The sequence below is a fragment of the Pseudophryne corroboree genome, chromosome 5 (assembly GCF_028390025.1).
Source record: "Pseudophryne corroboree isolate aPseCor3 chromosome 5, aPseCor3.hap2, whole genome shotgun sequence".
Taxonomy (NCBI): domain Eukaryota; kingdom Metazoa; phylum Chordata; class Amphibia; order Anura; family Myobatrachidae; genus Pseudophryne; species Pseudophryne corroboree.
Window position 1 is genome coordinate 19,356,871 of NC_086448.1, and position 17,785 is coordinate 19,374,655.

The window sequence follows — 17,785 nt, forward strand, 5'->3', positions numbered from 1 at the left end:
AGGACGGAGCTCGGTGGGACGACAAGCAGGGAAGGTAACCCGTGATTGCAAAGCATGTCTGGCAGCTAAATCCAGATAGAAGGGGAGTACCTGCACGATAAAACGCTGGTGTTAGACTGTGAGACTTTCCCCACGGGAATTTCCCTTGGAGAATAGTGTGGGAATTTAAAGCAGTGTGGCATATGGAAAGTTTCCTGGTGTTATAATGTGGAGCTGATTTTAACGGCGCTGTGAAGATTCCAAAATAATTTTTTGTGTGGAGTTTGTATTTGCTGATTGGCTGATCAGTTTCATTTTGGAAAGCACAGCTAGAATCGTTAAAAGCGCTTAGGAAAAGATCTTTTGCTTTGGAGTATGTACTAGCGTTGTCTTCACATTACAATGTATCACAGTGCCGTGATGCCTGACACCGCTCTATGGGAAGTACACCTTAATGCAGGGAGGCTGCGGGGAAACGCGTGGAACACTCTGCTACTGCTGGAACATAGAATGAGAGTTGCTTTCTGCTCATACTTCACCAGTTTCTTCCTCCAAGTTACCTAAGCATCTGCCCCCACCCCCTGCTATCACGCAGGTAGTCCCTCTTTAATGTCAGTGACATTAGGGAAGGGCTGCATCATTCCTTGATGCGTAAGAGGTTACAATAGAGGTCAATAGCAATAAATATATTTCATAGCCTTCCCTCCTCATATACAGACAGTGCACAGGTAAGCCAGGGGGACACGTTACCTGAGAGGGGTGTAGATACGGCTCCGGGGAAGCCAGGTTGGTCTGGACCGATACACTTTTTTCCAGTAGTATTTGCGGAAACCCAAGTTTTTCAAAGGTGCTTCTCTTCCAGTGTCTGCTGTCCTGCTGTGCCAGGGCTTCGTCCTCACTGAAGGCTCTGACAACGGGGCCAGGCATGGGCAAAGGCACGGCTCCATCACTCTCATAGCCAGAGCCATCCTTCTGAGAGTCCCAGCTGCTCCTTTGCTTCATGTGGAAATGCGCCTGCTGGGCCTCCCACGCCAGCCGCGCCTGTGCCATGAAAGCTTCCGGAGACGCGTGGTGCATATCGGCCTCAGAGGAGCGGCTCTCTGTCCTGCTCATCAATGGTCGGTTGGGCATGGATGAAGGCCTTTCCTCAATCATGACCTGCTCATTCAGGTTCTCTCTCTCTGCAGAGCCATCGGACGGTGCAGAGTTGGGCTCCAGAGACAAAGATGGCTTCCTACTTTTCCTTTTTCTTGTGTTGGGGGAATAACTTGCAGAAGACATAGTGTCCTGCTGGCTGGACCAGGACATAGAATCTTCTGCATGGAACTGCTGCTGACGCAATTCTGAACCCTCCATACTGCTGTAGTCTCCTGACTTAACCTCCAGACGCTGGTCCCTCATGTATGGTGGATGATGTTGCAAGGAGTACGAACCACCGATGGTGTTAGGGGTGTACTTATGCCTTAAACCTGTTTTCATCTTTGGGCTGGAACCCGACTGCTCGACGTACACCAGCTGCCGCACATACTCTTTCCCCGCAGGACTGTAATCCAGGCTCATGAACCGGTCGGAGCCTTTCTGTTTGGTCAGCACCAGCTGTTGGTAGGGAGAGTTGGAGGGCTGCTTCGGGGATTGCAGGAAAGTATGCGGCTTGCGAATAGGCGACTTCTGTGGAGACATCGCCCTGTAATTACCGCTGGCGTCATACTGCATGTCTATTGGTGGCTCATCGTAGATGGGAGCCTGGTACTCCGTGGGAGGCTCCTCATAGAGCGGGGGCTCATAGGCGTAGCGAGGGGAAGACGGCTGCGACTCATTAGAGTGCTTCCTGTGTTGGGATTGTAAGGTGCAGAACGAGTCCCCGCGCCCCAGAAGCGGAGAGCAAGAGCCAACGTGATCCGATCGTTTCATATACGGCGACTGTTTTCGGTCAGAGAAAAAGACTGAGTTGTCGGTGTCGACGGAGAAAGTCTGCATGATGGGCGAGGGCTGCCCCCCTGAGGGCCGGCGGGTTCGGGTGCCATGCGGATTGTCAATGGTGTAACCGTTCCCCTGATGCATCAGAAAGCTGGGCTCCCGGTCCGTCACCTTGATCAGCATCCGCTCTTTGGTGCCTGTGTTCCATCTGAGAGATGACATCCTGCAGAGAGAGACGAGACAGTGTCACATATCTAATGCGGAAATAATATTTCATTTCATGTGCACACAGCTAACGAGGCATTCATTTATTGTGTGTGTGTGTGTGTGTGTGTGTGTGTGTGTGTGTGTGTGTGTGTGTGTGTGTGTCCATGTCGCACACCATTATCACGGTAACAGGGGCTTGTGCACTCACATGCTGGGGCAATGAGTGAGATACAGACACACAGATGGTATACAGTGTGTCGTTATTATGCACCATCCTGTTACTTGTTACCCTGATTCCTGAGAGCACAACAAATCCTGTTAGAAGAAAGGCATGATGGGAACTGCAGTCTTTCCCAAATTACTCTACAGAACATCCCCCTTGTTATTTATCTGGCTGACTGACAGCCACTGCAGCCAATCACAGTCTCAGCAGATGTAAGAGGGAAATAGAAACAGTACGCACATAAGGTCCCGCAGCCCAGCTGTAGGTACGGGCGTGGTATGTTAGATAGACTAGACTTACGTCGGCCACTATTGGTCGGCATGGTTTCTAGGTTGATACGGACTATAAGTCGACATGTACTAGGTCGATATGAAAAATGGTCGACATGAGTTTTAAAAAAAATTGGTGTCGTTCTCTTCGTAGAGTGACCGGGAACCCCAATTAGTGCACCAAGTCCCCTCGCATGCCTTGGGCAAGGTGCGTCGCTCTGCTACCGCTGCGCTCGGAACAGGTTACCATTCCCAACTGTAGTCTACGTGGATCGTAAAGTATGAAAAGGTTCAAAAAATGAAATAATTTTTTTTTCAAAACTCAACCTAGAGTCCCTGTCGACCAATAGTGGTCGACCTAGACAGTGTTGTCCTAAGTCTTGTTGACCTAAAGACCGGATCCCGTAGATACCAGGAGGGGGCTGTGATGCTGCCGTTGTGGAAGCCCACCTGCAGCACACCCTGGTGATGACAAACTCACCTGCAGTGTTCTACTGAATGCATGAGACGGAGGGGTAGAAGAACGCGGCGAGCAGGGCGTACACAGTAACAATGTATACAGTCACAGAAGGGGTACAATCCGTGCCCATCTTATGCCCACCCGGCTTGTGTGTGAATGACACGTGGCTGGGGCACAAGCTAAGAGTTCAACTCAAATGTTTAACCCCATATGTCCAGAAAAAGCTTCCTGGGGCAAATCGCTAAGGTAACATTACCAATGAGAGACACGGAATGTGTGGCCATCACTACGGATTTAATATGAGTGTACTGGTATCACCGGATCGCAGCACAGACACAATCATCCAATCAGCGTTTATCACTCACACGCCGAAACAGTGAGACGCTAAACACAGCACAATAACTACCGTCACCACCTCAGTCACCTGTAGGCCGCAGAACGGCGTATAAATACAAAAACCGCTAACTGTGCACTTTTGGGGGTATATATCATTCCCCAAACTCATGCACTGTGAAGTGAAGGTCGAGCATTGCCTGATGGGGTATTATATCTCCCAATACATTGCGCCGGTGAAAAAAGCCAGAAGTGCAGATGATAAAGGTGTGAGAGAAGTGACTCTGCCACACTGTAATCACCTACTAGCGCGTGATGCAGCTAAACACGGGTATTGTTATTTCACTAGTAACTAATGATACATATGTGACCCTAATGTCTGACTTCTAGAGATCAACAAACCAATTTCCATCTATTGGTAATAATGTGACTATAAGGCCTGCTGAAAAGATGAGCAAAGCATCTACTCTGGATTACAGAAGATGAGCAAAGCATCTACTCTGGATTACAGCAGGTGAGCAAAGCATCTACTCTGGATTACAGCAGATGAGCAAATCATCTATTCTGGATTACAGCAGATGAGCAAAGCATCTACTCTGGATTACAGCAGATGAGCACACATAGCATCTACTCTGGATTACAGCAGATGAGCACACATAGCATCTACTCTGGATTACAGCAGATGAGCACACATAGCATCTACTCTGGATTACAGCAGATGAGCACACATAGCATCTACTCTGGATTACAGCAGATGAGCAAAGCATCTACTCTGGATTACAGCAGATGAGCAAAGCATCTACTCTGGATTACAGCAGATGAGCATACATAGCATCTACTCTGGATTACAAAAGATGAGCAAAGCATCTACTCTGGATTACAGCAGACGAGCAAAGCATCTACTCTGGATTACAGCAGACGAGCAAAGCATCTACTCTGGATTACAGCAGACGAGCAAAGCATCTACTCTGGATTACAGCAGATGAACAAAGCATCTACTCTGGATTACAGCAGATGAGCAAAGCATCTACTCTGGATTACAGCAGATGAGCAAAGCATCTAGTCTGGATTACAGCAGATGAACAAAGCATCTACTCTGGATTACAGCAGGCAGGTGGACGTCGGTCACAAAATAAATGTTAGCGGGCTTTCCACCACCCGGGGGTTGTGAGTGAAAGGACCAACCACAAAGAGGCTTGTGATTACACCCCCATTCAAACTCACCCGCTGGTGCCATTTAAAGTGCGGGCAAAATACATTTGCTGGTTCTGTGGAAAAGCAGGTGCATTAGGAAGCCCCCGGTGCTCCGTCTAGGGTGAGGGCATCTTAGGAGGTTGTAAGTGTAGCTCTGCACACCGGGGTGTATTCAGGATGTTGATTTACACTTAAAAATGCGGAAAATAGTATTTTTCTGATTTTTTTCGCAACCACGCTATTCAGCAAAGGGTTAATGGAGCAGATAACACAGTTATGGTCTCTGGTCATACCTATGTCGCTGAATATCGCACAGTAGGGATCACTCCATTGATCTGTACTGTGGTGTAACATGTTATGCTATTCAGCAAGTATAAACACATTAAACTTCACAAAACATCCTCACTTTATATAACTCCTTTTCAGAACAGCGTTATATAAAGAAATCTTTCATTTTTACCAAAAATGCAGGGACAGGGGGAATTTTTCCCATCAGTCCCTGCAGGATTTTATGACAAGCGCCAATTGGGCTATCAACTGCCGCTTGTTACACTGCAGACTTAATGCGAATTAGAGACTATTCACATTAAGTAAAAGCATGGCTGAGCATGTGCAGAACGAAATCCAGAAGGTTTCGTTTTGGATTTCCAAAAACAAATCCTTCTAGAACTTCGCAGAAACAGCTGTTACCACAACTGCTGTTCCTGTGAAGTTTTATGCTGAATAGCATGATAAAAAAACATGGGATTTTGGTATTCACCTTTAAATCCTTTTCTCTGAGGCCATTGGGCAGGCACACACAACCACGGTCCTCAAGGCACACTGAAGGGCCCTACACATTTAACGATCCACCGCCGAGCTGCCCGATGGCGGATACGGCCAACCCGGCGGCAGGGCAGTGACGGGGGGAGTGAAGTTTCTTCACTCCCCCCATCACACGGCTCCATAGAAGTGCAGGCAAATATGGACGAGACACAACTAATAAGTCTGCAGGAGAAAGACAGCACCGTGGTGGGCGTCCAGTATCCCCTATGGACTCAGAGAAAAGGATTTAACGGTGAGTACCAAAATCCCATTTTCTCGGTCATCCACAGGGGATACTGGAGTTGCTGTTTACAGTGGGGACGTCCCAGAGCTCCCAATCCGGGTGGGAGTGTGCCATGAACCCTGCAAGACTGAACGGCCAAACTGAGAGGCGTTGCCAAGGTATCAAACCTATAAAACTTCACAAAAGTGTTGTTACCCGACCAGGTAGCAGTACGGCATAACTGAGCGGCGGAAACTCCCCGGGCAGCCGCCCAGGAAGAACCCACCGAACGGGTGGAATGAGCCGTACCGGAGGACGGCAGTGGCTTAGACGTCCAAGAATAAGCCTGTAGAATAGTACATTTGATCGAACGAGCTATAGACTGTGTTGAAGCAGGCCAGCCCTACTTACTTGCATCATATAGGATAAACAGGGAGTGCGCCTTCGGCAGATCAGTCGACCTCTTCACATAGATATGGACAGCCCGCACTACGTCCAGAGCCCTGGAGCCTGAAGAGGCTGGGGAAAATACCAGAACCACAATGGGTTGGTTAATATGAAAGGCGGAGACCAGCTTAGGTAGGAAAGCTTGCCTAGTGCGTAATTCAGCCCTGTCGGCATGGAAGAAGAGGTAAGGAGGTTTGCAGGATAGAGCTCCCAGTTCAGACACCCTTCGAGTCAATGCCAAGGCAAGGAGAGTAGCCATCTTCCATGTAAGATACTTGAAGTCCGCTGTTTCCAATGGTTCGAAAAACGAACATTGGAGGAAATCCAGGACAAAAGCCAAGTCTCAAGGAGCAGTCTGTGCAGTAAATGGAGGTTGGATACGTAACGCCCACTACAAAAACGTTTGGATGTCCGGCAGCAAGACCAGCCGTTGTTGGAAGATTGACAAGGCTGAAATCTGAACTTTTTGAGACCATAACCGTAAGCCAGCATCCAAACCCATCTGCAGGAACCGTAAGACGCAACCCAACCGGAAAACCGTGGATGGAGAACCTTTCCATTCACACCAGAGTTATGATCCAGTGGAAAACCTGAGGATGTAGGCCCCCATTCACCGGGGTTTAGATCCTGTCTGCTTAAATAATCCGCCTCCCAACTGTCGACTCCGGGGATGAAGATCGCAGAGATGGCTGAGGTATACTTCTCCGTCCATTGCAGTATCCTGGTGACTTTCCTCATAGCCGCCTTGCTCTTCATTCCGCCCTGGCAGTTGACGTACGCCACAGCCGTGGCGTTGACTGACTGAACTTAACAGGGTGGCCTTGCAGTAAAGGGAAAGCCTGTCAGAGGGCGTTAAAGATTGCCCTCAACTCCAGAATACTGATGGGAAGGGCAGCTTCCGTGCTGGACTAACGACCCTGAAAGTGAGACCCTTGGGTCACTGCTCCCTAACGCCTGAGGCTTGCATCTGTGGTTAGGAGGATCCAGTTGCTCGTGCTGAAGGACCGACCCGCCAGCAAGTGCGTGTTCTGTAACCACCACAGAAGCGACAGGCGGATTATCCGATGCATATGTAGATGCGAACCCATCCACTTGGAGAGTAGATCCAACTGAAATGGGCGGAAATGAAAACGACCGTACTGAATAGCCTCGAAAGAAGCTACCATCTTGCCCAAGAGACGTATGCAGAGGTGTATGGAAACTTGACAAGGTTGTAGGATCAACCGGACCTTCATCTGAATTGCCTGGGCCTTGTCCAGGGGCAAGAGAACACGTTGTGACACAGTGTCGAGGATCATCCCCAGGAACTGTAGCCGTTGAGTGGGTTCCAGCTGAGAATTTTTAAAGTTGAGTATCCACCCATGGTGGATGAGCAGATTCTGAGTGAGCGATATGCTGTGGACTAGCTGTTCCCTGGACGGTGCTTTTATGATGAGGTCATCCAGGTAAGACACCACAATCCCTCCCTTTAACCGGAGCTGTGACATCATTTCCGACCATGACTTTTGTGAAAACCTTGGAAGCTGATGAGACCAAATGGAAAGGCCTGGATTTGACCCTGGGGGCAAAATGAAGGTAAGCCTGATGTGGAGGCCAGATGGCCTCCTTGATATCCAAAGATACCAAAAACTCCTGTTCCTCCAAACATGCAATTACTGCCCGCAGTGATTCCATCTTGAATCTGAAAACCCAGAGATGCGGATTCAGGGGTTACAGATTCAGGATAGGCCTGACTGAGCCGTCCGGCTTTGGAACCACAAACAAATTGGAATAGAAGCCTTTATTACGGTGGTGCTGTGGCACAGGAACCACCACCGCCTGATCCAGAAGCCTGTGGATAGCTTGCTGCAGAATGACCGTTTTTCTTTTAAAACTGGAAAACCAGAGGTGAAGAATCTGTTCCGAGGAACATTTCAAAGTAGATCTTGTATCCCTGCCGAATGAGATCCTTGACCCAGGCGTCTTGGCAGCTGCCCACCCAGACATGACTAAACTCCCTGAGACGACCTCCTACATTGAAATCTTCCCTATAGGAGGGAAGACCGTCATGCAGTGGGCTTTGTAGTCGTCTTCTGTTCCGATGGTGCAGCAGCGGTTGTCTTGCGTCCTCTACCTTTGGTACCACGAGAGGTGTGAGAGCCACCTCTGGTTGTGCCACGAAATCTGGTGGACTAAAAGGACCGGAAGGAGGGTCCTGAATAAGTACAGTGAGGTGGTGGGGCTGCAGAGGGAAGGTAAGTGGATTTTTTCCCTGTAGCTTTAGAGATAAACTTATCTAATTCGTCTCCAAATAGAGCTTCGCCCGTGTAGGGGAGACTTTCAACTCCTCTCTTCGATTCTGCATCCGCAGACCACTGTCGGAGCTACAACACTCGGCGTGCCGACACAGCCATGGCCGAAATCCTGGTAGAGAGCAGGCTGATCTCCATGAAGGCCTCACAGAGATACACTGCACATTCCTGGATGTGCTGCGACAAGGTGATTAACTCATCCTGGGACATATCACCCTGAATGCCAGAAGCAAGATACTGTGCACATGCCTCTATAGCCCTATTAACCCAGCAGCCTACTATTGCTGGGCGTAATGAAAACCCTGCTGACGTGTACATATACTTAAGGGTGTATTCCAATTTACGGTCAGACGGATCCTTCAGTGAAGTAGCCCCTGGTACCGGAAGTACGATTTTCTTTGATAACCTGGATACTGATGGATCCACCGGAGGAGGATTTTCCCAACGCTTTCTGTTATCCGAAGGGAAAGGAAAAGAAGAATACGTTTAGGTATCTGAAACTTCTTGTCAGGGTGTACCCAGGCCTCTTGAAATTGGCTATCTAATTCCTCTGATACAGGAAAGGTTGCCAATGATTTCTGTTTTTTTACCAAAAAAGCAAGGCTGAGCAGGTTCTGCCTCTTTTTCTGGGTGGTTTAAAACATCTCTAATTGCCTGTATAAGAGCATCCACCCCCTGAGAGGAAGAATCAGAATCTTCCACCTGTGATTCTAACTCGGTCTCCTCAAACTCATCTTCCTCTAGGGACGGCATCTCATCATCATCCGAATCATCAGATTGATATACCGTAGGGAGTAAACGCTTCTTTGACACAAGTTGAGCAGGGTAAGGTGAACTGTGTTGTGTACCCATAGTGGTGGTTAAAGTAACTATAGACTTCTTAATTGCAAGGGCCCATCCGGCTCTGAAGCTTGTATGGGCTGCGCCTGAAGGGCCTGTCTGTCACGTCTGGCCGCAGCTAATTCAGATGACTAATCAGACATTGCACCTGTAAGTGCTGACAACCAGGCCAGAGCATCCTGAAGCCAGCTGTCTGTCTGAGAATCTAAGTCTGCAGTACATTTATCACAGAATAAAGAAATCTAAGGAGACGTCTGCGTAAATTTAAGGGAACACCCCTTACAAATGAACACCTTCTGTGAACCCTTTAGAGTGTTCTTCTTAGCTGCCATTCTCACAGCAACAGGCACACAGTAAGAAACACAAAATATCAGACACCATCAGTATGATAGGAGAGAGCACCTGAGGGAAGGAACCACCACCTGCCTATATGCTAATACCAAGTAAAACGCAGGCAGATCTAAGACAACCCCCCTAGAAACCAATAGAAACTAGGGAGTGTAGTATGAAAATGTTGTGTAACCAACACTGGTCCCCACACCTGCCACGTCTGACTTACAGCACTGGAGAAGTGAGTGGGAGTCTAATAGCAGGAATCAGCCTGCAGCGTGTTCTGCTTAAAAATGGCGCCTGCTGTACCCAACGCCAGCTGATCTAACTTCTTCCTCGCTTCCTTCTGAAAAGGCGCGCTGAATCATTTCCGCTATCTTCAGCGCGCCTCTATTACTGCGCTAAGTGGACCAGTGCTATGGCAACGCACCCTGCCGGGCACTCTGAGCGGTATTACCGCTGTGTGTGACCTGGCTAAGTTACTGTGTCCCTACAGGCTGCGGGATCCGGTGTTATCAGCGCGTCCTGCTGTGGGATGGGGACAAGGCTGTGGGTACTTAGCTGCGCTGCTGCTGACCCCGGAGACCCAGTTAGACGAGTCCCCGGGAGCTATTTACCCTGCTTCAGCTAGTGCTTTCGGGATGCAGCAGGTTGCAGGGGGGGTTCATCACTAGCCCTCTCATGGCTGTATGTGAGTGACCCCAGGAACAGAGTCCAGCAAGCAGACTTAGGGCACCTACCACTGAAGGTGGGACCGGATCACCCCCAAAGGCTCCCACGTTGCAGGTAGACAGTGGCTAACTGTCTACCTGTGAAGGAAAAAGAAGATTTATGGTCGACTTACCATAGTTAAATCTCTTTCTGCGAGGTACACTGGGTTCCACAGGGAATACATCGGGGTGTAGAGATGGATCTCGATCCAGAGGCACCAACAGGCTAAAGCTTTAGACTTTCCCAGGATGCATTGTGGGGCCTCCTCTATAACCCCACCTCCTGACAATGTGAGCTGAGTTTTTGTTAACCAGTCCAATGCAGAAGCAGGTAAAAGAGAAGGCAGATGATAATCACATAGAACCACGTTCTCACGACAGGAGAAGGGACTAGTGGCTAATGACATACAAACCCATAGAAGCTAAGTGCGTCAGAGTGGGTGCCCTGTGGAACCCAGTGTACCTCGCAGAAAGAGATTAAACAAGGGTAAGTCTACCATAAATCTCCTTTTCTGCAGCGGGGTATACTGGGCTTCACAGGGAATATATCTGGTATGTCCTAAAGCAGTTCCTCAAGGGAGGGGACGCACCTTAGCGGGTATGAGAAACCGGCGTCCATAGGAAGCATCCTGGGAGGCCGACGTATCAAAGGCATAGAACCTAATGAACGTGTTCACTGAGGACCACATAGCCGCCTTGAACAATTGTTCTGCGGACGCGCCACGGCAGGCCGCCCAAGAAGATCCAACAGACTGAGTAGAATGGGCCTTAATAGCAGCAGGAGCTGGGAGTCCAGCCTGCGCATAGGCTTGTGCAATCACCATTCTAATCCATCTGGCCAAGGTTTACTTATTCGCAGGCCAGCTATGTTTGTGGAAACCAAATAGTACAAAAAGGGCATCTGACCTCCTAATAGAGGCAAATCTCTCCGCGTATATACGTAGAGCCCTTAACACATCCAAAGACTGCTCTTTGGAGGACAAGTCAGAAGAGATGAAGGCCGGAACCACAATCTCTTGGTTAAGGTGAAACGATGACACTGCCTTAGGTAAATAACCGGGGCGAGATCGAATAACTGCTCGGTCACGATGAAATATCCAACAGGGTGGACGACAGGACAAGTCCGATAAGCTTCTAGCAGAGGCAATAGCCAATAATAAAAGGACCTTAGCCGTAAGCCATTTAAAGTCCACTGACTCAAGAGGTTCAAATGGAGACTCTTGCAGGGCATTCAGGCCAACAGACAAATCCCATGGAGCCACAGGAGGGACATAGGGAGGCTGAATCCGCAGTACGCCCTGAGTGAATGTATGAATGTCAGGAATAGACACAATTTTTCTCTTAAACCACGCCGACAAGGCAGATATGTGAACCTTGAGGGAAGCCAGACGAAGGCCTAAATCCAGGCCTTGTTGCAAAAGAGCCAGAAGTCTGGAAGTATTAAACTTGTAAGTATCATAATTCTTAGCAGCACACCAAGTGAAGTAAGAATTCCAGACCCTATAATAAATCTGTGCAGAAGCCGGTTTGTGGGCCTTTAGCATAGCTTGGATAACCGCCTCGGAAAATCGTTTGGCTCTCAGGAGGGAAGCTTCGAGAGCCACGCCGACAAAGCCAGTCTGGCCAGGTCCGGGTAGACACAAGGGCCCTGAACGAGGAGGTCTGGGCGTTGAGAAAGTAGAAGAGGACGCTCTATCAATAGACCGTGCAGGTCTGAGAACCAATGCCATCTGGGCCACGCTGGAGCAACTAGAAGTAGTATTCCTCCTTCTTGCCTGAACTTCCATAATACCCTGGGCAGAAGTGACACTGGAGGGAACACGTAGGGCAGCCAAAAAATCCATGGAATTGCCAGAGCGTCCACGAACGCTGCTTGGGGATCCCTTGTCCTTGATCCGAAGACTGGAACTTTGTGATGGTGTTGAGACGCCATCAGGTCTACATCTGATAGACCCCACTTGTCCACTAGGTGTAGACAGACTTCCTGATGAAGACTCCTCTCTCCGGCGTGCAAGTCCTGACGACTGAGGAAGTCCGCTTCCCAGTTGAGGACTCCCGGATTGAACACTGCCGATATTGCTGGCAGATGGCGTTTCGCCCAGCAAAGGATTTTTGACACTTCCATCATTGCCATGCGGCTTCGAGTGCCACCTTGATGGTTTATATATGCCACCGTGGAGGCGTTATCTGATTGTACTTGAACAGGCCTATTCTGTATCAGAGGCAGGGCAAGAGTCAAAGCATTGAACACTGCCCGTAATTCCAGAATATTTATCGGGAGGAGAGATTCCTCCTTGGTCCACCGACCCTGGAGAGAGAGAGTTGCTCCAGCACCGCGCCCCAACCCCTTAGACTGGCGTCCGTAGTCAGTAGGAGCCAGTTGGGGATCCAGAAGGGATGGCCCCTGCTCAACTGCTGGTCCTGTAGCCACCAGCTCAGTGACAGACGAACCTCAGGAGTCAAGGAGATCATTTGAGACCTGATCCGATGAGAAACGCCATCCCACTTAGAAAGGATAAACCTCTGTAGAGGGCGGGAATGAAACGGAGCATACTCTACCATGTCGAAAGCCGACACCATCAGGCCTAGTACTTGCATCGCCGAGTGTATCGACAATCTTTGGCGAAATAGGAAGCATCTGATCCTGTCCTAAAGTTTCAGGACCTTCTCTGGAGACAGAAACAGTCTTTGTGCGTGTCCAGCAGTGCTCCCAGGTGTACCATGCTCCGAGCAGGGACCAGCATGGACTTCTTCCAGTTGACGAGCCACCCGTGGGCTTGTAGGAAGCGTACAATCAGTTGCAGATGACTGAGGAGGACATCTTGGGAGCTCGCCAGGATCAGCAAGTCATCCAAATACGGCAGGATCCTGATTCCCTGATGACGGAGATGAGCCGTCATCATGGCCATAACCTTGGTGAAGATCCGAGGGGCCGTGGTCAGTCCAAACAGCAGAGCCTGGAACTGATAGTGAAGGTTGCCATTAGCAAACCGCAGAAATTGCTGATGCGATATGGCAATAAGTATATGCAGATAAGCATCTTGTATATCCAGGGATACCATATAATCTCCGGGTTCCATGGCCAGTACAATCGAGCACAGCATTTCCATACGGAACTTGGACACTCTCACAAATTTGTTCAGTGATTTGAGGTTGAGTATAGGCCAGAAAGACCCACTGGGTTCGGTATTAGAAAAAGGGTCGAATAGTATCCTCCGCCTCTCTGGTATATCCTGAAGACGGTAAAAAAACGTCTTTTTCTACGACTGCCGCACCTACTACCTGTGTGTATATATATATATATATATATATATATATATATAAAACAATGCGCAGTCTGAGACCGGATCTATATATCAGAATAATCGTACAATATATTCTGGCACAGGTACACTTGTTCTTAACTAACGCAGTCTTATTATTGACATGTAGAATACTTAAGTGTCTGTAAAATCACGGAGCTGATGTACAGGCGGATTTACAGAGGAAACCTTGCCCTGCAGTCCCGGAGACCAGTCGCAGCTACTCAGAGAAGATGGCGCCCAGCGTCTCAGTCAGAAAGTGAGGGAGAGTGTGAGGCAGCTCCAGGGCGGGAACACGAGCAGTAGATGGCGCCCAGGGCTGAGGGAGGGGCTACAGTTCAAGCACCTTATCCCCTATGTTGGTCCTCACCACCGGGAACTATGGAGCCTTATTAAAACTGATATTTTGCTATCCGACCTGTGCTCCCATGCCATGGTGGATATAGCGGGGTCCCTGTATGGCCACAGTGTCCACACCAGTGTCGCGGTCAGTAGACCGCAACCGGAACGCAATTTAATGGGGGGTCCCCCCTTGGGGACCCACTTACCTCCTCCCTTAGTAGCAGCCACGCGATCCAGGAGAGCATCTGCGGTGGTGTGCCTAGGAACCAGAGTGTCTCCGCCGCAAGTACCCGGGAACAGAGCCAGCGGAGTATGCGACGCCGCTGGGGAGGTGATGGAGCCGCGGCACAGAATGTCACACTGACATATGAAGTGCTGCAGCCCTTGAAGTCTTCTAAAAAGCTTTTTCAGGGCTGCCTAGCGCAGCCCCCCTGTTATGTGACCTGCTCTGCAGGCACCAACTCTAAAACTGAGCTCACAGTGCCTTTTGCGGGGTTATAGAGGAGGCCCCGCAATGTATCCTGGGACAGTCTAAAGCCTCAGCCTGTTGGTGCCTCTGGATTAAGACCCATCTCTACACCCCGATGTATTCCCTGTGGAACATAGTGTACCCCGCTGCAGAAAAGTAAAATAATCATAAAATGATTCAATAAAAGAAAAAACTCTGGAGCCCTCCAGAGTGTGACCGGTTCTGAGGGCACTTTTTCTAAAAATGGGTCTGTTAGGAGGGGCACAGAGGGGAAGAGCCAACACACACGCAAATTAATTTTTAAAGTGCACCGGCTCTCGGACCCCATCTATACCACACTTTTAACAGCAACTCCAGTATCCCCTATGGATGACTGAGAATGTGTTTACACTTTCATTTCAGGGCAAGATCGACTTTCTTGCTGAATAGACCCCACATTGAGGTGACGTGCCAACATCAGTCAGCTTCATGTACAATACATAGAATATGGGATTAATGACAACCTATGTAGAATATTACTGGATGAATGGCCGCTATATAATAGGAATTCAAGGCACAGTCAGAAAGCGAAAGACGGTGTAAAATGAAGGAAAGGAGCAGAAGTGTACGGAAAACATGGAGGCTACAGGAATATTATCAGAGGCATGTGATAAGTAATACCCCTTTCACATCGCACAAATAACCCGGTATCGACACAGCATATTGTCGTGTCGAAACGGGTCAGTGTGCGATGTGAAAACTACTTTGCAGAATTAGCGGGTCACCTGACCCGGTAATTCAACCAGGTAAAAAAGAAGGGTTATTACCGGATTGAATACCGGGTCAGGTGCAGTGTGAATGGGAGCCGTTCCGATGCGACACGGCTCCCATTCACAGCATAGGGAGAGGCGGCGCAGGAGATGAGCTCATCTCCCAGCGCCGCCTCCACCCCCGCCCCTGCTGCACCCCCCGCTGCTATGGCAACCGACCCGGTATATTGCCGGGTTGGAAAGCCAGCAAAGGAGCCCAAATGCCGGATCCCACCCGGTAAGGACACGTTTCTCTTACCGGGAGGGAACCGGCATTTGCGATCTGAAAGCAGCATAAGATCTGCATCAGACGGTCCTCATCTATTACGTATACAGGACACGTGTATGTCCAAACTGGATATTTCATCAGGTAGAATATGGATCAGTGATCCCTATAACGGCACACCAGGAAGGGGCGCTGCGGATCCACCTTCTGCCATAGACTGCAGGTGAGTGTTTGTAGAGACGTAACCACACAACCATCACTCCAATCATTACGGTTGATTGAATAATGTCCGTCCTGGCAATGTCTAATAACAAACGCATTGTGTCGTTATTTAATATTTGGAGACGACATTTATATCTAAGATGCAGAATTTGTGCGATTAATAATTCATACAGAATAGCGTTCCCTTTTAATAATAGAATATTACAGAATTCTGCGGAGTATAAGGCAGCAAAATGATTTACAGTCTCACTCGCATTATAGATTCTGCACATAGTGTACTGCCCAGGCAGCTCACACGCCCAGAAAACCCATAGCGAAGCCGCCAGGAAAAGGCTGAGTTACTATCACAATGACGAGCCGAGGCGGCTGGACCGGACGTGTGAGAGGATTATATTCCACACAGCGCTAATAACGCTAATCAGGGGCTTGCCCTGTTATCTTATGTCAGTACCGGGCAGGACGCAATCACCAGTCACAGTGTACACCTGCAATCCATCATTAACCCCTCTATGCACTGGACGGAACACGCAGCACCGTCCTGTAATAGAGCAAGTCCTGCAGGCATCTAACCACTCAGCAACTAGGCCACATCGCAACAGCAAACACTTATTACAGAGATCCAAAGATCTGGAGGGAACATGAAAGATTCCACATGAACGGATGCAGAGCATTAAGAGCACAGATTAATGCAGAACGCATACTGTATATACTGTACACCGCCAGTAACATCACTGAGAGGAAACTGCACTCAGCACGTAGGACGTATATACACCGCCAGTTACATCACTGAGAGGAGACTGCACTCAGCACGTAGGACGTATATACACCGCCAGTTACATCACTGACAGGAGACAGCACTCAGCACGTAGGATGTATATACACCGCCAGTTACATCACTGAGAGGAGACTGCACTCAGCACGTAGGACGTATATACACCGCCAGTTACATCACTGAGAGGAGACTGCACTCAGCACGTAGGATGTATATACACCGCCAGTTACATCACTGACAGGAGACAGCACTCAGCACGTAGGACGTATATACACCGCCAGTTACATCACTGAGAGGAGACTGCACTCAGCACATAGGACGTATATACACCGCCAATTACATCACTGACAGGAGACTGCGCTCAACACGTAGGACGTATATACATCACCAGTTACATCACTGACAGGAGACTGCACTCAGCACGTAGGACGTATATACACCGTCAGTTACATCACTGACAGGAGACAGCACGTAGGACGTATATACACCACCAGTTACATCACTGACAAGAGACTGCACTCAGCACGTAAGATGTATATACACCGCCAGTTACATCACTGAGAGGAAACTGCACTCAGCACGTAGGATGTATATACACCGCCAGGTACATCACTGACAGGAGACTGCACTCAGCACGTAGGACGTATATACACCGCCAGTTACATCACTGAGAGGAGACTGCACTCAGCACGTAGGACATATATACACCGCCAGTTACATCACTGAGAGGAGACTGCACTCAGCACGTAGGACGTATATACACCGCCAGTCACATCACTGAGAGGAGACTGCACTCAGCACGTAGGACGTATATACACCACCAGTTACATCACTGACAGGAGACTGCACTCAGCACGTAGGACGTATATACACCGCCAGTTACATCACTGAGAGGAGACTGCACTCAGCACGTAGGACGTATATACACCGCCAGTCACATCACTGAGAGGAGACTGCACTCAGCACGTAGGACGTATATACACCACCAGTTACATCACTGACAGGAGACTGCACTCAGCACGTAGGACGTATATACACCACCAGTTACATCACTGAGAGGAGACTGCACTCAGCACGTAGGATGTATATACACCGCCAGGTACATCACTGAGAGGAGACTGCACTCAGCACGTAGGATGTATATACACCGCCAGTTACATCACTGAGAGGAGACTGCACTCAGCGCGTAGGACGTATATACACTGCCAGTTACATCACTGAGAGGAGACTGCACTCAGCACGTAGGATGTATATACACCGCCAGTTACATCACTGAGAGGAGACTGCACTCAGCGCGTAGGACGTATATACACTGCCAGTTACATCACTGAGAGGTGACTGCACTTAACACGTAGGACGTATATACACCGCCAGTTACATCACTGAGAGGTGACTGCACACAGCACGCAGGACGTATATACACCGCCAGTTACATCA

The 17,785-nt window shown here is 49.1% G+C and overlaps 1 protein-coding gene across 4 annotated transcripts in view; it reads right to left on the bottom strand.

The window, feature by feature from the left end:
- ARHGAP39 (Rho GTPase activating protein 39) overlaps positions 1-17,785 on the bottom strand; it is a 549,832-nt gene that overhangs the window by 352,096 nt on the left and 179,951 nt on the right. For all 4 annotated transcript variants that reach the window (XM_063921120.1, XM_063921121.1, XM_063921119.1 and 1 more), the window contains exon 3: positions 730-2,119. In XM_063921120.1, the coding sequence (XP_063777190.1) occupies positions 730-2,119 (1,390 nt within the window). The remainder of the gene's footprint in view (positions 1-729; positions 2,120-17,785) is intronic.